At 36.7% G+C, this 26,293-nt stretch overlaps 2 protein-coding genes and 1 long non-coding RNA gene across 9 annotated transcripts in view; 2 read left to right on the top strand and 1 right to left on the bottom strand.

The window, feature by feature from the left end:
• The window catches only part of SKP2 (S-phase kinase associated protein 2), a 36,374-nt gene extending 32,998 nt beyond the window's left edge, over window positions 1–3,376 (top strand). For all 3 annotated transcript variants that reach the window (XM_004017046.6, XM_042233864.2, XM_042233865.2), the window contains one exon: window positions 1,302–3,376. In XM_004017046.6, coding sequence (XP_004017095.2) covers window positions 1,302–1,515 — 214 coding nt within the window. In that variant the 3' untranslated portion in view covers window positions 1,516–3,376. The remainder of the gene's footprint in view (window positions 1–1,301) is intronic.
• Window positions 3,377–8,208: 4,832 nt separating this feature from the next.
• The window catches only part of NADK2 (NAD kinase 2, mitochondrial), a 47,185-nt gene continuing 29,100 nt past the window's right edge, over window positions 8,209–26,293 (bottom strand). For 3 of the 5 annotated variants that reach the window (XM_015101321.3, XM_012097047.5, XM_060400503.1), the window contains exons 8-13: window positions 23,533–23,598; window positions 22,138–22,233; window positions 15,652–15,707; window positions 15,456–15,509; window positions 13,333–13,456; window positions 8,209–10,313 (exon numbers count right to left, since the gene is read on the bottom strand). In XM_015101321.3, the coding sequence (XP_014956807.2) occupies window positions 10,175–10,313; window positions 13,333–13,456; window positions 15,456–15,509; window positions 15,652–15,707; window positions 22,138–22,233; window positions 23,533–23,598 (535 nt within the window). In that variant the 3' untranslated portion in view covers window positions 8,209–10,174. The remainder of the gene's footprint in view (window positions 10,314–13,332; window positions 13,457–15,455; window positions 15,510–15,651; window positions 15,708–22,137; window positions 22,234–23,532; window positions 23,599–26,293) is intronic. The other 2 variants (XM_027980116.2, XM_060400502.1) reach the window with 1 other exon arrangement.
• On the top strand, window positions 17,072–22,937 carry LOC132657963 (uncharacterized). The gene is made up of 2 exons (XR_009596796.1): window positions 17,072–19,518; window positions 21,914–22,937. It is a non-coding gene; the product is annotated as an uncharacterized LOC132657963 (long non-coding RNA).

The following is a 26,293-nucleotide window of genomic DNA, read 5'->3' as shown; positions in this document are numbered from 1 at the left end:
ATCTAAATTACCCTTCCTCTTGTATTCAACCAGTATATGTTAACATCTGTGGTGTTTAAAACTCTCCTAAATGTAGAATAAATACACTTAGATGGGGAGTGGGAAAAGTGGGAGCAGGATTAGCATGGAAAGTCTTAAGGCCAAAGGATGGTTTGAGTTCTGTAAACATGAGGGAGGCATCAACGATTTCAAACAGGGGAAGGACTTAATCTGAGCTAGGCTTTATGAGGATGTCCTTGGTCATTGGTATATACACTAAGCTGGAAGGAGGAAAGATTAGAGGCAAGCTGACAGTTACTATAAGGAAGGTTTAAGTAATTATTGGCAGTATGAAAATATAAAGGATGCTTCTTATTCTAGGGAATTGATTTTCTCATTGATCTGCCGTAGGATTTTGTTGAGACTCCAAACTAAATATTCCCTTTCCTGAGACTTTGGACTATATGTCCCAACCTGGAGTAAATATAGATCAGAGAGATGAATTTCTAACCCTGTAGACCTAGGTTAAGAAAAAAGAATCATTACCAAAGCATATTTGCTTTGGGAAAACAGGCTTTTTTGTGGACTAGAATTTCACTGTTGACATAGTTAGGTTTCACTTAATGTGAAATACCTAGGAAAATGACTGGCTTCCATGTGACAGAAAGAAAAAAAGGTAATATGTAGAGAAGTAAAATGTTTATTGTGTCTATCTACACCTGACACACGACCTTAAAATAGTATCATGAAGTCACCGTTAGGCTTCATCATATGTAATGGACTTGTTGACTATTAACCATTACTTGGAAGTTACTGGCTCTGCTCACATCTCCTTTCAAGAGGGCAAGCCTTGTTCAAATAAAGATCAAGTCATATCCTTAAGTTGCAGGTAACCTTTCGTGACTCCAGCTTATGCCACAGTAAAACATTTGCTTTTCCCATCACTAGCTTGCTGGCTTCCCCTCCCAACACAGTGACATTTTTTCAGTATAAACCAAGAGTTGGTGGGGAAGGGGGTGGAATATAAACCAGGAATAGAGAAAGAAAGAAGATATGTTTGGATTTTAAATAAACCTAGGAGTTTTTCGGTTATTAGAAATTCAGTGAAATGCACTTGTGTGTTTCCTAAGGCCATATTGCCCAAGCTGTGGCCTGTGCTTTGTGGTTTGATTCACCTTTGCTATTCCCTCAAATCATTGATTGCAAATTATGTCTTCAGTTTGTTTTGTATAAAATACAGTGTGTAAAAATTGGATCATGTAACTCTAGTGGCACAGTTACCACAGATACTGCTACTCTGAAAATCTCTCCTTCCTTTCCAGTGAACTTGGAGAAATTCCCACATTGAAAACACTACAGGTCTTTGGAATTGTACCAGACGGTACCCTTCAACTGTTAAAGGAAGCCCTCCCTCATCTGCAGATTAATTGCTCCCATTTCACCACCATCGCCAGGCCGACCATTGGCAACAAGAAGAACCAAGAGATATGGGGCATCAAATGCCGGCTGTCACTGGAGAAGCCTAGTTGTCTATGAAGCCTCTATTGCAAGGTGGTGTCTCCTCTTTTCTTTGAACAGGGAAAGGAAGCAGGAAGCCCAATTGTGGAGAGCTCAGCTATTTTTATTCTTGGTTTTCTGTTGCATTCCTTCTACAAGCATATTCGAGAACCATTGAAGACAGAAAACTACGAAGTGTTTGTTGCTTTTCAGAAATGACTATGAAAGCTTTTATCACTGCTATACCTTTAAGAGCCTCAGTTCTACGCTTTTTGAAATTTTAGGGAGAGTGAGCCTATAATTTCAAGATACCTTAAATAGCAAAATTTGAACCACGTCTTCCAAGTGCCATTCTTTATAAATCTATTTAGAATCAAGCTTAAAAATCACCACCAGCAAATCATTTTCGTAGCCTATATGGCAACTGAACATTCTTCTATTTAATTTTTCAGCACTGCTTTATTATAAGACATAGGTTGCAAAAAATAATAAGCTATTTGTATTGTAAGCTGAAAAGAATGAGAATCATAGAGTAGATCTGCAGCAATCTTCTGAGGATGGCAAGAAAAACAGACATTTCAACTGCACCTTTAGATTCACAATCTGGGTGATGGAAACAAATAGCCCCAGGTCATTCACCTTAAAACCTAAGAAACAGTTGGCCAACCAGAGGTGCAGAATTGGTATAGAATTTAAAGGCTCAAGAGACAGTTTTCTATGACAGTTAACCTGGGGTATCCTCTAATGCACATTAATGAGGTCGTCTTTATGTACAGTTGGGAAGGTCCCCTGGAGGAGGAAATGGCAACCCACTCCAGTATTTTTGCCTAGAGAATCCCATGGACAGAGGAGCCTGGTGGGCTACAGTCCATGGGGTCGCAAAAAGTTGGACACGACTGAGCGACTAATATTTTATTTCCTTTATGTACTGTGTTTGCAGCGTTCTGAATTAGCTGAGGAAATTGAATTGTGGACTTCTGACTTTATGTTGACGTGGGTTCTTTAGCTTTTAAAATGACTCACTTTGTTTTAGAGAGGTAGGAACCAGTCACTTCTTTGATTCTTGAAATGTTGGATAGAATCCTGAACCACAGATGCCTGCGTTTTCCTTTTCGCTAAGGTTCTCAAAGTTATTTTTACTCTGGAATCAAGTATTTTAAATTGTCTTTTTTTATTTTATTATTTTAATGGCCTCCCACAATGATTATTTCTAGCAACTTGTTTTATAAAGTTCTGGACCTGGAGTTCCCTAAGAACTGCATGTTCCTTTCAATTAGGAATATACCCTAGAAGAAGGTGTATGTTCCGTGCAGTTTCAGAGCAATAAGCAAGCTGGCACATGCATAAAAGTTAAGACTTGGGTGCTGAACCTTTTGATAGCATAGTGGTTTTTTTTTAATGATACATAGAAGCAAAAGGACTAAATTCTACTTTTAAAAAAACATAAAACATTAACTTCTTGTTTAAATCGATGACCTTCCCGTATATTCAAAATGGAGCAAAAAACCCAAACTCATCATTTCTATTAACATTGCTTTTTTTAAAAATCAGATCTCTGAAATGTTAGAAACAATGTATGAAGTGCCCTTATCTGCTCAAACCTAAGGAAGAACATTCTTATTAAGTAGTGTTACACGGGAAATGATTAGGTTTCAATTTTGTAGTAGTTTAAAAGTGCTACATACTACTTGAAATTATTGTTTACAGATTAGTGACACAGGCTGGGAGGGAGGATCCGGTTGGCCTCTGATTTCCGGATGCCCTCACACACACAGTACTTCCAAACTCAAGTCCAGCCATAAGCTATTTTGCTAACATGTCAGAGTAATCTGTATTTTTGTATGTGATTTCTACTTTTATAGATTTGTTTTAAAATAAAACACATTTTTATAAAAATGAATACTTCAGCTAAGTTGTATTCCTTTTTTCTTTCTCTTTTTCTTAAGCACTCTGGTTAAAACAAGCATCAGGTATGGCGTGAGATTTCTCTCAGCCCTCTGAATGTGTGTGTGCTAAGTCATGTCCTACTCTTGCAACCCCATGGACTGTAGCCCACCAGGTTCCTCTGTCCTTGGGATTTCCCAGGTAAAAATATTGGAGAGGGCTGCCATTTCCTTCTGCAGGAGATCTTCCTGACCCAGGGATCAAACCTGTATCTCCTGTATTGCAGGCAGATTCTTTATCACAGAGCCACCAGGGAAGCCCCAACCCTCTAACAAGGCACTTTAAAACAAGCCGTAACATGGTCCCTTTTGCCCCATCTGCTTCATGTGTTGTCAAATTAAAATGTTTATAATTCTTTGTATGGTTAAAGTGCTTCTTAAAGTATTAACATACTTTATAAGACATTTGAGATTAAGTGATAAGTACCATCAATAAAGTATCAAGTACTATCAATAAAAATCAGCTCGTAGCACTTTTTAAATACAGACTTGATCAGCTTATACTGTGCATTTTATTCTCATTAGCAGATCATTTGAATAGTTTACCCTATATCCAGAGATCTAGGAATTAACTCCTTTTGAACACATTCAAATAGTAGAATGGTGATTCTTCCTGAATATTACCCAGTTTTTTGCTTCCTTTTTACTATCAATACCATGCTTCCATTTTTGTTATCAAAAATCTCAAATGCAAAAGGTAAAGATGATGAATTTCATTTTCTGCTTTCAAAGGTCATTAACTCATGACCAATCTCATTTCACCTATCTCCCATCCCATGGACATCACATGCTCACAAGATCATTTTTGAGGCAAAACCAAGACCCATGACTTCATGAATAGTTCGGTATCTACCTCTGGAAGATCTTCTGATTTAATTCTAAAACATTAAATATCAAGATGATGTTGAAAGTTCCCTAGCTATCTAAAAAACTGTTTTCTTACATAGATTTGTTTTGCTCAGGCTCCAAACATGGATTATACTTTGCATTTAGTTGACATTGACATTTTCTTTAGTCTCTTAATCTTAGTGTTCCTCTTCTTTATTATCCTTACCGTTTACGTATGGAAGAAACTAGGTTGCTTGTCCAGTGTTCCCCATTCTGGATTTTACTGATGTGATCCATCCCTGGAATAATGTTTAACAGGTTTATGTGTCCCCTGTTTCCATAAACTGGTAGTTAGATCTAGCAGCGAAAAGGTCCTAACCAAGAGTGAGTTTGCCACCCAAGAGACACTGGTAACATCTGAAAACTGCTTTGGTTGTCACAAGTGGAGAGGAGCTACTGGCCTCCAGCAAGGACATACCAAGGATGCCGCTAACCATCCCACAATAGCTAGCACAGCTCCCCACAATAAAGAATCATCTGATCCAAAATCTCAGTGCCAGTGTTGAGACCCTCATCTATAGGCTTAGTTTGTCAGGGTTTTTTTGAACATCATAGCAAGGGGACAGGATAGACGGTATTACTGTCTTCCTTCAAGAGGCACACACCATATGCCTTTCATTCTTTCTACGAATCAAGATTGCCAGAAGAAATATCTGTAACCTCAGTTATGCAGATGATATCACTAATGGCAGAAAATGAAGAACTAAAGAACATCTTGAGTGTGAAAGAAGAGAGTGAAAAGGCTGACTTAAAACTCAACATTCAGAAAACTTAAGATCATGGCATCTGTTCCCATCACTTCATGGCAAATAGAAGGGGAAAAAGAAGCAGTGACAGATTTTATTTTCTTGGGCTTCAGAATGACTGCAGATGGTGACTGCAGCCATAAAATTAAAAGACGCTTCCTCTTTGGAAGGAAAACTATGACAAACCTAGACAGCATATTCAAAAGAAGACATCACTTTGCTAACAAAGGTCTATATAGTCAAAGCTATGGATTTTCCAGTAGTCATTATGGACTTGAGAGTTGGACTATAAAGAAGGCTGAGCATTGAAGAACTGATGCTTTCAAACTGTGGTGTTGGAGAAGACTCGAGAGTCCCTTTGGACAGCAAGGAGATCAAACCAGTCAATCCTAAAGGAAATAAGCCCTGAATATTCATTGGACGGACTGATGCTGAAGCTCCAATACTTTGGCCATCCAATGCAAAGAGCTGACTCATTGTAAAAGACCCTGATGCTGGGAAAGACTGAAGGCAAGAGGAGAAGGGGACAACAGAGGATGAGATGGCTAGATAGCATCACTGACTCAATGGACATGAGTTTGAGCAAACTCCGGGAGACAGTGAAGGACAGGGAAGCCTGGTGTGTGGTAGTCCATGGGGTTGCAAGGAGTCGGACACAACCTGAGACTGAACAACAATGTTAACAGTCTGCGTGTGGCTCTTGATTCCTCTTCTGTACCCTAGCTGCAAGTTCCCAAGATTATTAGGCAAACTCTAGCCAAATGCAAAATATTTATTTCTGGATAAAGTGACTGTGTCCCTTCTATCATGGTGAACTTAACTACAATCCAACATTGACTAATGAGCTACAATGTAGAGGACAGGGCAAGGTCTAGAACATGAGGAAAGGCACTAAATGGTCTAGGAAAACTGGAAACACCTTTCCACTGGATAACCTAACCTCGGAACAAACAGAAGGCAACCTTCTCTCTCGTAACCTCTCCTCTCCTCTCCTCATCCCCACCTGGCCAAAGGTCCCAGAAAGTCAAAAAGCTCTCTCCACCAAGACGCTAACTCCGTACACAGGCTGAAACCCTAAAACCCAAACTCTTTATGGATTTGTTTTACTCTAGTGTTTGAGTTACTTTTTAGTGAATCTAAATATCAAGATACTGATATTTTGGTATTCCTTAAACCAAATATCAAAGTATCTACCTTGTACATTTGAGCAGTAAAATCACTATATTTAAGGTCTTCAGATGGCAGGGGCTGTGACTGATGAGAGACTAGAAGGCAGACTTTTTTCCATAGACACATTTTAAAATTAACAGGCACACTGGAATTGATCATATCCCAACCATTACCATGATTTCATGTTGTGTTTTAAACAAAACCTGGTCATTTACATTGGCTTTTAAAACGTCTTTTTACTCAAAACTATTAATTTACTACTCAGGATAGTAACTGTAAGCTAACTTGCAGTGGTACTGCAGTAAGAACCAGAAAATAAAGGGGTTAAGACTTTCAGTTCAGTCGCTCAGTCATGTCTGACTCTTTGCGACCCCATGAATTGTAGCACTCCAAGCCTCCGGGTCCATCACCAACTCCCGAAGTTCACTCAGACTCACATCCATTGAGTCGATGATGCCATCCAGCTATCTCATCCTCTGTCATCCCCTTCTCCTCCTGCCCCCAGTCCCTCCCAGCATCAGAGTCTTTTTCAATGAGTCAGCTCTTCGCATGAGGTGGCCAAAGTACTGGAGTTTCAGCTTTGGCATCATTCCTTCCAAAAGACTTTGGTGATATTTTAATCCAAAACTGCATGGTAAGTGGATAATCCACAACAACACATTTTAAAGACTAATGGAAATACTTCAAAGATGAATGATTTTGTGAAAAATCATTTATCATGAAATGATGCTTTGAAGGAAAGCTCTGAAGCAGGAGGAAACAGCTATGTAACAAAGCTTAGTTACCAAAGGTATTTTAAATAGATTTTCTTGTGTAAGTCACTCAGTCGTATCTGACTGCTTGTGATCCTGTGGACTATACAGTCCATGGAACTCTCCAGGCCAGAATATTGGAGTGGGTAGCCATTCCCTTCTCCAGGGGATCTTCCCAACCCAGGGATTGAACCCAGGTCTCCCACATTGCAGGTGGATTCTTTACCATCTGAGCCACCAGGGAAGCCACTTGTGAAAGCAAAGAATTAGTCTAGTATGATGACAACGTAACATCATTCAAGCTCTCTTCAATCATTTAAAGAGAATAGGTGTGTAGGGAGAAAAATAAAAGTTGCAGTTGGGGAAAACACTTTAAAAGAATGGTTGAAAAAAAAAATTTCAAATACTGTCCTAGTTACTGCAACTGTCAATACATCACCCCCCGACATACACAGACTCCCTAACTGTTTCAGCATGTAAAACCATAATTTATTATAATAGGTTTCTTCTCTAGCTATGCAAGTTTTCAAGTATTTATTGTACAAATCAGAACACATAATCCCTACTCCCTGTGAACTCACAATCTTCTGGTATAAAAAGGTGTGTATTGTTCAGATAGAGCTCTTCAAAGTCTTTTCAGGATCCCAAGTTTTGAATTTTTTTTAACCACTGATGATTATTAAAAATGGGAGAACAAAATTAGTTATAATCCATGCCTTTGCTAGCCTATAAAATATTCAAATTAACACTTAAAACATCCTTTTCCATTTTTTCCTTTTAGCTCCTCATTTAGCCAGTAACTTTCTAAAAAACCTTTCATAAAATAAAGCCTGTGACACTTAAAAAATATTTTTTATACATTTCTTCATGTAGAAAACTTATATATAAGCCTTCTTATTGATTTATACCCTAATCCCTCATGGTTTCTTTAATGTTAAGGAATAAGCTTCATTTAAAATAATTCTTTCTAGTTCAGCAGTTCATGTAATATGATTTTGATTTACTGGGTCCATGAATATAAATACATATGGAACATCAAAAACATTAACTCAAAAATATCTGAAGAATCTACATTTACCAGGAAGCACTGTGTCACATGTTAGCAGTGAATGAAGTCAGCAGGGAAAAGAGTAATAGATAGTGTAGAAAAAAGACATGAAATATAATATTCTGGGGCAATCTGGTTTTCAAACAATGACCCATAAGCGCTGAAGAAATAAATGAACTAAAAAAGAAAAGATAATGGTTTACTTTTATTCACATGTTGCCATTAAAAGGAACTCATTCATAAAAACATGTTTGCTATTCTAACAACCTTTGCCTCTCATCATCTCTTACAAATAAATCCCACAACAGGTCAGAAATGTTAGAGGTTATATCACCAATGGAACACATTAAGTAGTTTTTAAACCTCTAAAATATGGCTTATAAACAATTTTACATAGCAGGTTACCTATTAATATGTTACATATTAAACAGATCTATGTACCATTTTGGACAATCAGATTTCCTTGATATTAAAGATGGAGTTGGTATTTTTATCAAAAAGGTATTTTAAATCTGTTAGGGAGTTTCTATAGTGCGGAATTTCACTTCTTTATAAAGTGGTATCTTACGTATATCATTATTAAATCAAATCAGAAACTACATCCATCTCTGGGAAAACACCAATTTTTATTGTATGCATCATGTAAACTCCTTGCGAGTAGTATCTATGCAGTTACTCTCAACTAAGAAAAACAAATTCTTGTTCTGGATATACATCAAAACCTAAGGTTATCTTTGTATAATAATATTACTTTAAAAATCTGACAAGAACGTGATAAATGTTGCCAAACCTAAGAGCACTCGGTTTGATTACACATCCTAGTTTTCCCAGAATCTACTTCTGAGCTCACCAGATTCAGTTCTATCAGGATAGTGGCTGTTCAGATCACCAGTGTACATCCAGCGCCTGACACAGTACATGGCAGAGTCGGTGTTCAGTAAATATTTCAGTGATTGAAGACAAATTTTTAACAGCAAGTGGAAAAAAAATACAACTTTGAATAATTGGAATAAGAATACCAATTGTCTCATGATGCAGCAACAGGAACTTTTTGTGATAATTCTAGGATTATTTATAAGTAAATTGGGCATTAGGTAAAGAAACTGTCATAATGGGAAAAAAAGAAAAGCCACAACATTTTATCCTCCAAACCTAATGTGTAAAACTTGGAATATGAGCTAGGTGAAAACTACCATGATAATAAGTAAGGCAATTACAAAACTAAAATGTTTTGCATATTTATTAAACAATCCATTTTCTGTCTGACAATACTCCTAACACTAGCTGAAAATCTGTATAGGTTTTACCAAACTCATAATAGAATGTGCCTCATCAGTTCATCCTTTTAGTCTTTAAATCCATGTTAGAGAGTTTTAAATATGGAAGAACTTTATCAGCCTCAAATCATTAAAAAAAATTACCAAAGACCTAAAATAATTATTGTCTAATTAATACATTTGTAATAGTGCCATGATTTTGTCCATGTATATTTCACCCAGCATTGTCAAAATTAACCTGATAGTCAATTAAATGAAAACATCTATAAATAATTTCAAAAATGATTGAACTTTTTAAATCAATAGTCATAACAATATTATTGTGTTCTGAAATTAGAAAACTCTTGGCAGATATATAAAAACACATTTACCTATTTCAATTAGGTCAATATCAGGATTTATCAAAATTCTCCATCAAAGTTTTTAAAAAAATCTTGATCTTTACATACTATAAAAAAACACTAATCAAATGAGATGTGTTTGGTCTGACCAATTCCACAAAGTGAGGAGGAAAAGGGAAAAAAAAAAAAACTTGTACAGTTAAATTTCAAATCCTAAACATTAAATCTTTTATTTGAGCCTACCTCTCTAAATTTATAAAGATACCAACACTCTTGGAAACCAATTGTAAGCAGTATCAAAATTTCACTGTTTTGAATTCTAATCAGTTTAGTCTTCCATTTTCTTACATAGTGAACATCTTTTCCATCAGAATCCATCAGAAGAATAATGCAAATCTCACTTTCTTGGTCACCTTTCGGCCCAAGGCCAATCAGTCTCAACAACAACCAAAAACTAGCTTTATGACTGGTAGGCTGTTTTCTGCAGTAAAACTATTTCTCTGGCAATCAAAATTGTCATCTGAGGCAATCCTTCACTGCTCTAGAAGCACAGTTCGAAGCTCGTCTTCTTTCTCGATCAACATTGAAGCAATGGCTCCGTCATTAAACTCAAAGGAAGTTCCTCCATCCACAACCATGCATGCATCCCAACACCGAGAACGTACACACACCCTAGGCAGAGAGAGACATCTTGTTAAATATCAACACTTTTCTTAAACTGCAGTTTCTTTAAAACACTGTTTTTAATCTAAACTGGCAGGTAGATCATTTGGCCTTGATTTTAAAAATCAAGTTGCCCTGCCCTTAGTTATGAGAGAATTAGTGACTATGTCAATATGAGTACATTACCCCCAAAAAAATCTCAAAATTGAAATGTTCAGGATAGCTCCATTTACCCAAACACTTAAAAGTGAACAAGTTCAGACTTGATGGAACTCATAGTAGCTTTCTGAACATTATTACAAGTATTTTAAGTATTGATCAAGAATGTAACTACTATCATGTAAAATTTTTACTTATATACAACATACAGAAAAGGCAAATTATCAGGGTACAGCTCAATGAGCACACTTGTGTAATCATCACCCAAATTAGGAACTGAATGTTACACTCAGTTCCCGGGAAGTTCCCTCATTGCTCTTATCCCATCTCCGAGTCTCTATTCCCAGCCCCTCCTTCCCAAGCATATCCACTATCCTAATTTCAATCACATAGTAATACTAGCTTTGTCTATTCTTGAAGTTCTATATAAATGGAAGAATACAATGGATATGCCTATATCTGGCTTCTTTTGCTCAACAGTATGCTTGTGAAATCATCCATATTATCATATGTAGCAGCAGTGGGTTCATTTTCATTGCTGTCTGAAAACACCTGCACTGTACGAAAATACCAAAATTTAAGTATCTCTTATACTACTCATGGACATTAGGGTTTTGATCTATTGGGAACACTGCTACTATGAATATTCTTGAGTATGTCTTTCGGTACATACATATCTGTCAAGTGTATACTCTTCTGCTGAATATATATCTTGGAGCAGAATCACTGAGTCACTGCATGTCCTGTATTCAGCTTTGGTAGGTAACTGCCAAACAATTTTCCATATTATTCCTAACAGTATAAAAGTTTTATATAAAATTTCTAGTTGCTCCACTTTTATATAAAAGTCTTAGTTGCTCCACCTTATCAACAACTGGTATTTTAGCTAGGCTGGTGAGTGTGTGTAGTATTGTATTTGTTCAATCACTCCATCATATCTGACTCTAAGCAACCCCATGAACTGCAGCATGCCAGGATCCTCTGTCCTTCACTATCTCCTGGAGTTTGCCCAAACTCATGCCATTGAGTCTATGATGCCATTCAACCATCTCATTCTCTGTCACCCCCTTCTCCTCCTGCCCTCAATCTTTCCCAACATCAAAGTGTTTTCCAATGAGTCAGCTCTTCACATCAGGTGGCCAAAGTATTGGAGCTTCAACTTCAGCTTCAGTCCCTCCAATGAATAGTCAGGACTGATCTCCTTTAGGATTGACTGGTTTGATCTCCTTGCAGTCCAAGGGACTCTCAAGAGTCTTCTCCAGCACCACAATTCAAAAGCATCAATTTTTCAGCACTCAGCCTTTTTTAAGGTCCAACTCTCACATCCTTACATGACTATAGTATTATATGATATAGTTTTAATTTACATTTCTCAGATGAATAGGGTCAAGGATGTTTCTCCATACACTTATCAGCCATTTGGATATTCTCTTTTGCAAAATGTCTGTCCAAGACTTTCAGCCATTTTTCTAAGGGGTTGCCTGCCTTCTTTCTTACTGACTGGTAAGAATTTTTATAATATATTCTGGATATGAGTCCATTGCTGGACATAGATACTATTTCACTCTGTGGCTCGCCTCTTTATTTTCTTGATGGTGTCTTGATTAACAAAAGTCAATAACTCTAATTTAGTTCAACTTGTCACTCTGTTGCTAAGAAATATTTTCCAGCCAAAGTCATAAAGCTGTTCTCCTACTTATATGAGCAAACATTTAAATGAATCTTTCAGTCCTACCCAATCTGAGTACAGATTTGTTGATTAATCAAAATTAATTCTCAAATGATTAAGTGATTTTTAAATATGATCACTATCCTTTTTAGTGTCTTTCCTGGAAAAAATCAATTATGCATTCTCAAAAAAGTATATGCACACTTTTTTTTTTTTTTTTTTTTGCACACTGTTAAGAAGCAATTTGTAACAACTATTCTGTGCTTGCCATGATAAAAAGTGAAAGTGAAAGTCGCTTAGTTGTGTCTGACTCTTTGTGACCCCAGGGACTATAGCCTGCCAGGCTCCTTTGTCCATGGAATTATCCAGGCAAGAACGCTGGAGTAGGTAGCCATTCCCTTCTCCAGGGGGATCTTCCCAACCCAGGGATTGAACCCAGGTCTCCCACATTACAGGTGGATCCTTTTTCGTCTGAGCCACCAGGGAAGCCCAAGAATACTGGAATGGATAGACTACCCCTTCTCCATGGAATCTTCCTGATCCAAGAATCAAACCGGGGTCTCCTGCATTGCAGAAGGATTCTCTACCAGCTGAAGTATCAGGGAAGCCCTAACTATAGTTAAGTTTTCTTATTAGTCTGGAAGACTGGGCAACCTTTACAAAAATTATAAACATTTTTGTATATCTTCCCCTCAAAACAAAAAATCTGTGGCAAATTTAATAGATGTGGGCATGGGTGGGAGATTCACTTGTAGGAAAAAGCTGAAAGAAATGAGTCCTTTATGTTGCTATACAATTTAGACTTTATATGAATGTATGTCCTGCTTTTATTCCATAGCATATGGAAAAAAAGTTGCTTTCCAGTCAGTTTCTTTTGAAGTTGACAAGTAAGATCAGATATCTTACTGTGTCTTACTTAATAAAGTAAAAACAAACAAGTACACACTACCCAATTAAATAACCATGTCCTTTCCATTCAGTTAAATTTTAGTTTCTCTAAAATGAAACAGAACGTTTTAGAGAAAATATCACTTTAGCCAGGTTATTAGCGTGATACCACTTTAGCTCCACAGCGTCTACTTTTCCTGCATGATTAAGTCTGAAGGAGTGATTTAATGAAACAATACTTTCACAGCCAAATGTGCTCTGTAATTAATTACAAGGGAGGAAAACAGCTACAAGAAGACTGTGGAAGCTTACTTTGAGGTGAAACAACGCTGACGACTGCTTGAGAAAATTCTGTTTGCTATTGGTTCTCGAATACTGAAAAGTATTTTTGGTTCTTCTGGACTGTAGAGCAGTGATTCATTATATTCGTTTGTTACTATAAAGGAAAACAAAAAACAAATATTAGCACAGTCACTTCTGAGAAGTGCAAAATGAGAATGGATGCTATCCCCAATTTAAAGGCAATTCTATTCCAAAAGTCTGTTTGGCAGCAAGTTTCTTTGAACTCATGACAAACTCCATTTTAAAAAAATGCTTATAAACAAGGAGTATGTTCCCAGATTAGCCCACAGAAGCCTACATCACCCACAGGATAGCAGAAATAGGTACCTTTGGTGGGGGAAGGGAGGACTGTAAAGTCAGTAAACAAAGAGAAACTAGTTTGAAGCACTCAAAAATGGAACTTGAGTTGATATAATCCCTTGCTAATAAGTTCCTTTCCAAAACATCATGCCAAAAGGTTCATGAGGTATTTCCACAAGCCTTTGGGATCTACTTTCTCCCTAACCAAGAGGCACACAGAGTTGGCATGCAGAGCACAAACTGGTTAAAGACAACTGTACAAAGAAACTGGGCTTGAAAAAAGCATTTAGTTGAACACCACACTAAAAGACATCACAAGACTATCAGATAATCTACCTTATATACCAAAATTTCATTTGAATTAAAGGAAGCGTCTGTAACAGTGACTGCACCATTGGCATTCACTATTGCTTCTGAGGATAAGTCAAATCTTCAAAGGAATAATATTCATTCAGTAAAGCAGTATGTTTATTAAAAGAAAAATCACTGTATTTTATATATACCCTTAAAATTACATAAGTGATATAAATTTCAGTTGTTTTATATATACTGTTTTAAGTTAAATTATCTAATGAAGAATCAATTACTATAAATGCCTCACTTTCCTTCCTTCAGTACAGATTTAACACTAATTCCAACTCAAAGCCATGATTAAAATAATATTTTAGGTCTCAAAATCAGAGAGGGAGAAAACAATCCATTTTAGAGAACTGAAAGGAACCACAGAGATTTAGTCCTGTTTACAAACCATTTTAAAGGCAAACCATTTCAACAAAGAGAGTCTTTCAGGAATCCAAAACACACAAATAAAATGACTTGACTCTGTTAATATACTTTACCATGTATTGCTACATCACTTTAAAGGCAACCAATGTGAATCTGTTATGATAACTCTCAAATTCAAATGTTTACGGATGGCAACTGCAGCATAGGTAAGTAAAGGCAACTATAAACAAGTCTGGATTTTTGCTTTTTTTTCTAAAAATAATTTACCTTTAAATCTTAGGATACTCTTCAACTAAACAGAGACAACACTATTTAGCTTTAGTTTGAGGTCTGTACTTTCGAAAATGATCCTGGTAGATAAATAGACTTTAGTGTGTTAAAATTTCATATGCAAATCAAACGAATGTGGTTTTCAGTTTATGAATTTAAATATTTTTTAAAATAATTTTTTTTTAACAAATTTGAAGACTTCCCCAGCAATCTATGTCCACGCCCTCATTCCACTGTTGAGGAAGCAGAGGAGCAAAGAAAACAGTCTTGCCCATTGTTTCAGTGAGTGACTGGTTGGTCTGGGATTGGAACTCAGGTCTTTAAATTCCCTGATAAGTATCCTTTCTCCACCAGTGCTGGTTCTCTTAAAGGAACACTGAAATAACTAGGCAGGAGTATGTAGGAAAAGGATAAGATAACATTTTAGTGAATGTGAAGGTAAACATTCACAGCTCAATGAATTCCTTCTCATTCAGAGGATACTAACGGCATATCGAATTTAGGTTATGCGACTCCTATTTGCCAGATGTGTATTTTCTACATTTTCCCATTCCCCAGGAAAAGTTTGCAATCACACTGTTTTGACACAGAAGTTAGATTTCTATGGTTGACAAAAATCATAAAATTTCAATGTAAACTTTCTACTGATTCAATATATTTTAAGGGGTATTATATTGTTGGAGTAAAAAAAGTACTATGCTTAGCTTAATTAGACAAGTACATTTCATGATAACATCCTCAAAATATACACAGAACTTAACTGAAAATGTCAGTGATTATGATCTTTTGTCACTGACCTTTCTCTACCAATTCTCTGTTCAACGGAAGACTTAAATTTCCTTGTCGGTTTGCTATTGGAAAAAGAAAGGGGGAAATATCTTGATTAAATAAAATATTTTGTAACATACTGCGTAGCTAACATACAATAAAATCTACACATTCTATAGCATATTATAATTGTAACATAAGAGCTATTGTAACATAAGTACTCACCAATATTTAGAACATCTTCCACAGCCTGAGGTGCCACTCTGTTAATATTGAATGACCTAGAAATAAATACCACAAACATTTTTTCTTATTTTGGTTCTAAAAACATACTAAAAATGAAAAAGGAATAATCTACTTAATGTACAAAGAACTCTTAGAAATTATCAGGCAAAAAAAATACCCAAAAAACAATAGCCATCTCATATAGTTTTTAAAAGTAGGCAAAGTACATGGGTTAACAGTCCAGGGGTCATATGAAAATATGTTCAATCTCATTCATACCTGAGGAGATATTAAAACAAGATTCTTCTCAGATTTTAAAGATTAAAAAATGATAATGTATTGACATGGGTATGGGAAGAGAAGTATGCCCATATACTAATGGAATTATAAAAATTGCAATTAGACAATTCTGTTAAGATTTAAAATGAACATATTCTTCAATCTAGTAGTTTATCCTAAAATATACTTGCACAAGGTGAAAAGACAGCCATCTGAATGGGAGAAAATAATAGCAAATGAAGCAACTGACAAACAACTAATCTCAAAAATATACAAGCAACTTCTGCAGCTCAACTCCAGAAAATAAACGACCCAATCAAAAAATGGGCCAAAGAACTAAATAGACATTTCTCCAAAGAAGACATACGGATGGCTAACAAACACATGAAAAGATGCTCAACATCACTCATTATTAGAGAAATGCAAATCAGAATGGCTGCGATCCAAAATCTGCAAGCAATAAATGCTGGAGAGGATGTGGAGAAAAGGGAACCCTCCTACACTGTTGGTGGGAATGCAAACTAGTACAGCCACTATGGAGAACAGTGTGGAGATTCCTTAAAAATTGCAAATAGAACTACCTTATGACCCAGCAATCCCACTTCTGGGCATACACACCGAGAAACCAGAATTGAAAGAGACACATGTACCCCAATGTTCATCGCAGCACTGTTTATAATAGCCAGGACATGGAAACAACCTAGATGTCCATCAGCAGATGAATGGATAAGAAAGCTGTGGTACATATACACAATGGAGTATTACTCAGCCGTTAAAAGAATTCATTTGAATCAGTTCTGATGAGATGGATGAAACTGGAGCCGATTATACAGAGTGAAGTAAGCCAGAAAGAAAAACACCAATACAGTATACTAACACATATATATGGAATTTAGGAAGATGGCAATGACGACCTGTATGCAAGACAGGGAAAGAGACACAGATGTGTATAACGGACTTTTGGACACAGAGGGAGAGGGAGAGGGTGGGATGATTTGGGAGAATGACATTCTAACATGTATACTATCATGTGAATTGAATCGCCAGTCTATGTCTGACGCAGGATGCAGCATGCTTGGGGCTGATGTTTGGGAATGCATGTAAGAATTAAAGATTTTAAAATTTAAAAAAATAAAAAAATAAAAAAAAAAAATTTCAGAAATAAAAAAAAAATAAATAAAATAAAATAAAATATACTTGCACATATAATACACAAAGACAAGTATAAGGATATTTACAGAAGCATTGTTTATAATAGCAAAACTGCAGAAAGCTGGGTAAATATAGCTACTCAGTAGAATACTACATAGATATTAAAAAGACTATACTACAACCATATGTATAATACCAATGTGGAAAGATATCAACATGTTAAGTTAAAAGACCAAAAGCATTATACAGTGTACATATGTGTATATGTGTGTTCAGTCGCTCAGTTGTGTTCGACTCTTTGCAACCCCATGGACTGCAGCACACCAAGTCTCTCTGTCCCTCACCATCTCTCGAGGTTCGCCCAAGTCCACGTCCATTGCATCGGTGATGCTGTCCAGGCATCTCATCCTCTGATACCCTTTTCTCCTTCTGCCCTCAATCTTTCCCAGCATCAGGGACTTTTCCAATGAGTCAGCTGTTCTATATATTTATATAGAATTTCCTTGTGTTACTTTATTAAAAAATATAGAGAGTGGTTATATCTGGAGATTAGTACTAGAATATAAAATGAAAGAAACCACTTTTCATTGTATCCCCTTTGTATTATTCAACATACTTTTTATTTTTTTAAGTTTTATTTATTTTTTACTTCTTGGCTGCGCTGAGTCTTCATTGCTGCTTGGGGGCTTTTCTCTCTTTACGCCGAGCGGGGGCCACTCTGTCATGGTGCGTGGGCTTCTCACTGCGGCGACTTCTCCTGTTGCAGGGCACGGGTTTCTGGGGCATGTGGGCTTTGGTAGTTGCAGCACCCGGGGCTCTGGAGGACAGGCTCAGTAGCTGTGGCACCCGGGCGTGCTGCTCCACAGCATGTGTAATCCTCCCAGATGAGCGATCAAACCTGCATCCCCTGTACTGGCAGGCGGATTCTTAACCACTGGACCTCCAGGGAAGTCCTACCACAGTTTTAAACAGGTATTTCTCTAAATTATAAAATCATTTCTGAAGGGGAGAAACCTTTAGCAAGATGCCACACGTAACCACTTAAGAACAAACATTACCACAAATAGGAGTAACTTTTAAAAGCAGCAACTTTTAAAAGGTGGTTACACCCTTAACCACCTAAGGACTAAAAAGGTGGTTAGGGAAAGGTGTTTTTTTTTAAAAAAAAAAAACACAATTCTTCCAGCTAATTTAGAATTCTCCTCCTGCCTCTACCTCTTCACAGTAGATGCTCCTTAGAAAAGGAACAGCACTTCATAGTCACACAACTCTAAACCTAATTCAGGGGCTCTTAACATTTTGAGGGAAGAAGAATAAGAGATGCTTCATATACCCACTCTAATCCTATACTCTCTATACTTTGAGAAACGTGAAAACATTTTGGACATTCTCTTAAGAAAAATACAGATATACAAATTTTTACATTAAAAAATTGAAGTCATTCACAGACCATATTCTTATGCTAAAAAAAAAAAAAATCTAAAATGCCCTTGCCTAGCCTATTTTTCACCATTACTCACCCTCTAACTTCACATTCCAAACACCCTAAGCTCCATTCTCGCCTCTTGCTCAGACTTACTATGTGGTAGAAACCAAAATACTTCAAGCGTTGTGACTTTCTTGTTTAGTATGAGGTTCACAAAACCTATCTCATTAGCATGACTACTGTCACACACTACAAGCCATAATGCATTGAGGGCAGTGTCTGGCTCTTGGCAAGAACTCAACGAAAATGTCAAGTGCAAGGAAATCTGTATGAGTTACACTCTTAATTCCTCGTTACTGCTTTAGAATTCTATTTTAAAGTCACATAAAAATAAGCTGTTAATAGGGTTCCACTGAAATAAAATATGTAAAGGGCAAAAGATAATAGTGACTCATGTATCTTTACTATAATTAAGACTTAGTTTAAGAGAGCAGAAGTCTTACAAGACATGTTCTAACATTCCTAGAACTATGACTTATTAGGAATACCACAAGTCAATACAAACTAAGTTCTCTGAGTTAGGGTTAAATTAAAACTAATTTCCTGCGGGTGTAATCTAAATCTCAGCCAATTCAATCTACCCTTAGGAGTGGTTTACATTCTACATCAAAAACAAACTATGTGCCAAAGCATGTGTGAGCTACCAAACAACAGCTTTTTCCTCAGATCTACAACCTTCACCACTGTAAGAGTTCTGATGTGAAATCGGACATAACTTCTACTAAAGACAACCAAATTGAAAGGCAAAGAGTCTCGTATCTTCATCAGCTAGTAAAACTTTCTCTTTACTTAAGAACACCTCCTCATCGTTAATTAGGTCTGCTGGGACAGAATGTACAAAGGAGGAGGACTGGGAAGAGGCTTAAGAACTCATGGAAACAAACGATCCTGCTCTGCGGTACTTCTCTACTGTGTGCTGCAAACGCAATCCACCCGGGAAAAGGACTGAGGTGAGTGACACCGCGATGATGCACAGATGCTTGTAATGCAACATAACCACCACATCCTATGTCTTGTGCAAGAATTTCTGGAAATGCAAAGATGGGACAGCTAATCCCTGAGTTCTTCCCCCCACCCTCCCAGACACATGATTAGGCTGTATTTCCCAGCCCTCTAGCCACAGAGCATGTAACTATGTTCCAGCTAAAGGAATAAGAATGACTATCATGGGCAACACTTCCCATAACCTCCCACAGGGGACCCTCCAAGCTTTTCCTCCTTCTGTAGCACAGGAAGTCTACGGTTTAGAATTAAGCCCTGAAATTAAATCCTACCTCCTCCATTTATCAGCCACATGGCTTTGGGCAAGTCAGTTAACTTTTGAGACTTGTTATAGTCTATCAGTGAAAATAAAATGAACTGATCTCAGAGTATTCTTAAGAATTTAAGTAAGATAATATACTTACTTGGGACAAAGAAAGTGCTCAAAGATGGTACTGCAGTAAGTTGAAATTATTAATGTAATATATAGAACGTATAAACTCTCCCTCAGTATCTCTGATCCCTAGCCTTCTCTCTTCTCCCCCAATGCTTCTCTTTTCTCAAGGATCAAATGATAAATGGGAAATCCAATCATAATGAAAGAATTATCGGTGATAACAGGAGAGTAGATCATGTCAGAAGCAAGCAAGCTGCATAAGGCTGAGTAGGAAAGAAAAGGGACTAAGTAACCAAGGTGGCATGGACAGGATATGGTTAGAGACCATATCCTGGTCCCTATACCAGAGACCAGGCTCTATACTAGAGCACTGAGCACAAAGCAGACTTTAATACGCCACACAGAAAAGACAGAACTTCTAATCTAAGCCATACTTAAATGCAACATCAACACAAGACTCAAGCATACGGTGAGTGGTAGGGGAAATAAAACTCAATTTTAAAGAACTCAGACTTAAGTCAGTTTGATAAGCATGTATTTGTGAGTGTGTAGTCATTTATTCAAAAAAGCATTTTAAGTGAATAAGTGTGAAGTACTGTGCTTAGCAAAGAAAAAATTAAGCAGAAAAAAAGTCACTAGTCACCACCCCATGTGCCTCAAGTTGCTCAAACTAACTGGGTGTGAACTTACTAGAAACCAATTATGTGCTAAGTGCTATAACATCGGAGAAGGTGATGGCACCCCACTCCAGTACTCTTGCCTGGAAAATCCCATGGACAGAGGAGCCTGGTAGGCTGCAGTCCATGGGGTCGCGAAGAGTTAGACACGACTGAGCGACTTCCCTTTCACTTTTCACTTTCATGCGTTGGAGAAGGAAATGGCAACCCACTCCAGTGTTCTTGCCGGGAGAATCCCAGGGACAGGGGAGCCTGGTGGGCTGCCGTCTATGGGGTCACACAGAGTCAGACACGACTGAAGTGACTTAGCAGCAGCAGCAGCTACATTTGAAGACTGGAATTTTTAGCCAGTAGATGGAAAGTGGAAAATGTTCAGGCAGTCAATGCAGGAAGAAGGTACATTGAGCAAAAACAAAAAGCCCAGAGAGAACATGGCTTGTGCTAAGAATTGCAAGTAGCCTGCAGAGCCTCCAGTGTAATGGGTTAGGGTCAGGCAGGAGTAGGCTGGCAAGGAACCTTAGCTCACGTTTAAAGGGCTTCATATGACAGACTAACGTGAACACAGTCAAGAGTTAAGAAAGTTTTAAAGCACAGAAGGGAAATAGTGAGATCTATCTACATTACGGAAATATTACTCTGTGGTAGGAGTTATGAATTACAGCCTGAAGAAGCAAGATGAGGCACAAAGAATATTCACTAAAAAGATGGGGGTTGACACCAAGAAACAGCCATAGAAACTGAAAAGCAGGGGCTAGAATTTCTGAAGTACATCTGACAGGATTCAGAGACTGCTAAGTATAGACGGAGAACAGGGGGGACCCAGAGTTATGAGCCAGCCTTTAGGGAATAATGTGTTTTCCTGAGACTATGAAGTCAAGGCTAACAGTGATACTATTCAGCAAGACAGGCAACACAGGAGAACAACAGAAGACAATAAATTCAGTTTTGAATGTGTTGAATCAGATGTGCTACTAACATCCTTATGCAGTTAGTAGGTAATTTTTCAATATAAGCCTGTATGCAAGAGAGATGACGGCTACAGATAAAAGTCAGGGAGGCATAGGCAAGTGTGTGCTAAGAAGTGGAAGAGACTTCCCAGAGAGGAGCCATAGGGTAGGCAGGTTTCAGGATGTCCCAGGTTATCTCCAATTAGGCCTTGAATGCACAAACTTCTGGCATATTTTTTGGTACTGTACCTTGCTTTCATTTCTTTATAACTTAAAATATTCATTTTTTAAAATATACACTCTCTAAAAACACTCATTTTCTTTTTTCTCTTTACAAACCTAGTGCAGGAAGATAAAGAATGACCAGATCCAGGCCGGGCTATAAGTCAAAGCTGGACTCTTGGACCCAATCGATGAGTGCAACAGAAACTGAGCCAACCAATAAGTCAACGCCAGGCTCCTTCCTGCGTATCAGAGGCCTCAGATACACCAGTGTGAGACAGCACGCAAATTATATGACTTAAAGTATTTCACAAAAGTTGATAAGCAACATTCCAAGTTACTCACCAGGCCTTTGATCCTGTTCCAGTACACAAATTGAGCCCAGAGCTCTTCTGCTTTTCCCATGGACCATCATCAACTGAAATCTCGTAGTAGGAAGCCCTATGAATTGAGAATATAAAACTGGATTTGCAGAACTTATGTCCCATGGTAAATGAGATAAAGTTTCTTTTTCAGAGCTGATGAAATCTAAGCAAGTCATCCTGACTTAGTAGGGACACATATCATGATGCTAATTCCAATACTGATTAAGTGAAAAAAATTCAAAAATATCTGTGTGTCTACATCCTTCTCTGACCTATATGTACCTCCTTCCTTTAAGATTTCAAACAAGAGCTTCTTATAAATTTTTACCTAGCATTGCTATGGAAACATACAGAAGATGATTTCAGAATTCAAAAAGAAAATGCCATTCCTAAGGGAGTTTTATTCTCGGGAGCTAGTCCTCGACACATCTAAGTCTGCATCTAATCCTTCAAGTTACCAACCATTTCTACTTAACTCTTGTTTATCAAGTTATATACTAATGTGCCTTTTGAATTGATAGTAAGCTAGCAGAGATAATGAGGTTCTAAAGAAAAATCTCAGTCAGTCCTGGACCAGTGAACAAAACTAGGGATAAAATAAGAACTGTAATTTTTTTAAAGATTGATAGTTCTAAGATTATTTAATAAACATGAAATCAACTGGGTTTTCTGACACCAGCCCAAAAAAAAAAAAAAATGACACCACTTTTTAACTACATGAATGTTTAAGTGATTTGTAACTATTCAAAGAGCTTTTGAAACATACAGTGGTGTCAACAGTCAACGAGTTACTTTTATCCAGCAAATAAAAAAGCTAAAATAAACCCTTAACAAAATATAGCTTTTCAAAACAATGACAATTATTAGACATGCCTGCAAATATTAACATTCATCGGATAATTTTTCTCTTATTCTAACCCTTTCATTTTCTCCTGCCAAGCTCGTGGTTTGTGAATGCTTCATATGATATAACTCCAAGTCGTCTTTTTCTCTGAAGTCAGCATTCTCTTTAAAAATAAAAGACAGCAAGTCTAATATTCACATTTAATCTATTTCATAGCTTTGTTATGTCTTCCTAGAAAATTAAGAATTTTAGGTACATTAGTCTATTATATACAATACAGACAAGTCAGCCAAATCCATTGGAATGGCTGCTATCTATTATGCCAGAATCATGTAGAAACCAGAGATTAGAGGTAAGTGGGGACAGAAAAGAAGCAGAAGTGAAGAGAAAGAGAAGTCAGGAGAGAGACGCTGAGTCCAAAACAAAGAGCAAATTTAGTGTCATTCTCACATGCAAGTTTATCAAGATTAGTCAACTCATAGAATTTTGGTTTCAGGGAAATTATTTTTTTAAGGCAGCAATAAAACTCACAGTCCCTTTAGAGTGGGTATACTTCTTCTTAAATTGTCCACTGCTACAGCCCAAGAATAAGACATTCTAGGTTAGAACAAATAGGAGAAAAGAAAAAAATTGGGCTTTTAAAATGTTCTTAAGTTTAAGAACATTATAAATGAGGCAGGAATAATATTGCCGCACTTCACATTTTCCAAGCAAAGCACTTCAGTTTTCAGGAAGACAACAATTCTATCGCACACACTAAAGAAAAGCACAGGCTTAGCCCGGCTCTGTTATTTATTAATTGTGTGACTCGGGGCAATTTACTTCACCTCTCTGAGCCACAGACTGCCCTATAAAATGGAGATGATAGCATCAGTATTTTATTCAATCTACAAATATTTATTACATGCCTAATGTTTTAATAAGCACTGTGCAAGGTACTAGGGATTTAATAGTAAATGTAATAGACACAATCTTCTAGAAGTTTATATTCTAGTATGCAGGTCAGAAACTTTACAGTAATAATTACCAACTATTTAGAGTGCTGTTTACTGCTTTAAGCAACAAACAAGACACTATATAAGAAATAATACAAGATAGCCTTGAAACAGCACTGCCAGGAGGAAGGCGTGTACAGGCAGAGCAGTTTAAAAAATAAGTAATAAGTTCTCATGACAACTCAATACTGGATCTGGAATTAGAAATGCTGGGTTTACATGATGGTTCTGATGCTAAATTAAATATATGAGCTTGGCCCAGTGATTTGAATTCTCCAAATCTCAGTTTTTTCACTGAGAAATACAACCACTTTTCTCACAGAGTCGCTATGAGCATACACGTGGCAACATACAACATGCACAGCGCCTGACACGCAGCAGGCATTCAGTACGTGTTCCTTTCCTTTCTGCCTAAGGGTCTGCGTCATAGAATCTTTCAGAGTAATCTCTAATATCTCCCGTAGTTAAGGCTTTCTCAATAGCATCAGAAGCCCACCCACTGCTGTCCTTAATCTTAGTAAAGATATCAGGGGAGGCATCAAAGACCACAAAAAGAACCAGCATCGGACATCAGGGGTAAACCAACCAAAGCACTGCCACCACAGAAAACAGAAGCATTCGATCTAACACCTCCTAATGGGCCTTCACTGAATTTCCATAAGTCAATCATTGATCCCAATTTTCCTCCTTTTGTAAGTTATTTTTAGTAAGTACAAATCATAAAGCAACGCTAGTAGAAGCTCTCAGAAGTTATGACCTTCAAAATATACAAACAGAATAATGTAATAAGCCCTTAAATGGCTTCCCTCGAATAAGCATAAACTCACAAAACATCTTTACCTTTGTCATCTATTTATTTTAATGGAGACTTTCTCCAGTCTCATTTTAAGGCTGTTCTCTTCTGCCTGTCTTTAGCAATAGTGATGAGATTATATCACTGTTATATTCTCTTCCTTCTCTCTTATGACATAAATGTGTCCATTACTTATTTCCATATTGCTTCAAACTTGATATGCTATAGTTTTTTCTGTTACTGCATAAGTCTTACTATATTAAAATAAGTCCATCTTTACACTTTACCATATTTTTAAGTTCTTTAAAGTATATATTTTTATTTGATTTCTTGAAGAATACACTTTACTTTTAATAATTTTTTAATTGTATATTTTACAAGCTTCCTAAACATTAAGACACAACTACTTTTATCTTATTCGTTTTTATATTCCTAGTTCATACAGCAGGTGTGCAATATATATTATTGCATAAATTTAAAATTATATTAATCAAAATAATTACAACTGAAAAAGATAATTCAAATCATTCTGTTGAATCAAACTTTGTTCTCTTCAATACTACCTCCAGTAGTAAGTTAATGGCTAAAATGTGGTTTTTTTTTTTTTTTTAAATTCTAAATAACTGTAGCTTTACAGTTCAGTTTGTCTATCTCAAGATCCTTATGCATCAAGCTTTGAGTTGCTCAGTCATGCAAAATGTGGGTTTTTTAAGACAAATTTTTCTCATCATAATTAAACTTACTATAAAAGAATATGACTTATAATGAAGAGAATTTCAGAAAATTTGAAACTCTCAGGGAATCAATTACATGACCTTCAAAAGGTCACATGGTTCTGGTAGCAGGAGAGTAGAATGTAGATTTATCTCTAATCGTCTATCCCTAACTCCCTTACAACAACAAAAATGAGAAAGAAAGTTCTAAATGTACCACCAAGAGTTAAATTAACTTTACATTATGGCAGTCATTTTACAACTAGTAACTAGTGTCACACAATAAATTTTCTGCAAAAAATTCTGCTGACAATTTAAGTCTAAGTTATATTCAACACTCACAAAATAGATTTTATCAGTAATAAAACATACACTATGCTTTTATATTCCTACTGAAGAACTTCACTAACCTTAATTTTCGGTAATAATGGTTACAAATCTTAAGCTGTCAATACTCTTGCCTTATGATGTTGCACTGAAAAGGATCAACATTATTTATGCAGTATTCTTGTCAAAAATGCTTAGTCTGAATTTTATCATGCAGAGAAAAAAAATCATACAAATCTAAAATAAGGAATATTCTGCCAATATTCTGCAATTGGCTTAGACCATTCAAAAATGTAAAAGTCATAAATGACAAAACAGGGATGGGGCTAAAAACTATTCTTAATTCAATCTAAAGGGCTATGATAGCCGAATAAACAAGATTTATTCAAAAGTAAGTAATATTTCTGTGTTCTCCTTAACTGGATCCTGGATCAAAACAAGCAAATAAATAAATCAGCTTTATG

Source organism: Ovis aries, chromosome 16, assembly GCF_016772045.2.
Source record: "Ovis aries strain OAR_USU_Benz2616 breed Rambouillet chromosome 16, ARS-UI_Ramb_v3.0, whole genome shotgun sequence".
NCBI classification, from domain to species: domain Eukaryota; kingdom Metazoa; phylum Chordata; class Mammalia; order Artiodactyla; family Bovidae; genus Ovis; species Ovis aries.
Note: the sequence above shows the minus strand (reverse complement) of the source record. Positions and strands in the feature narration are given on the sequence as shown.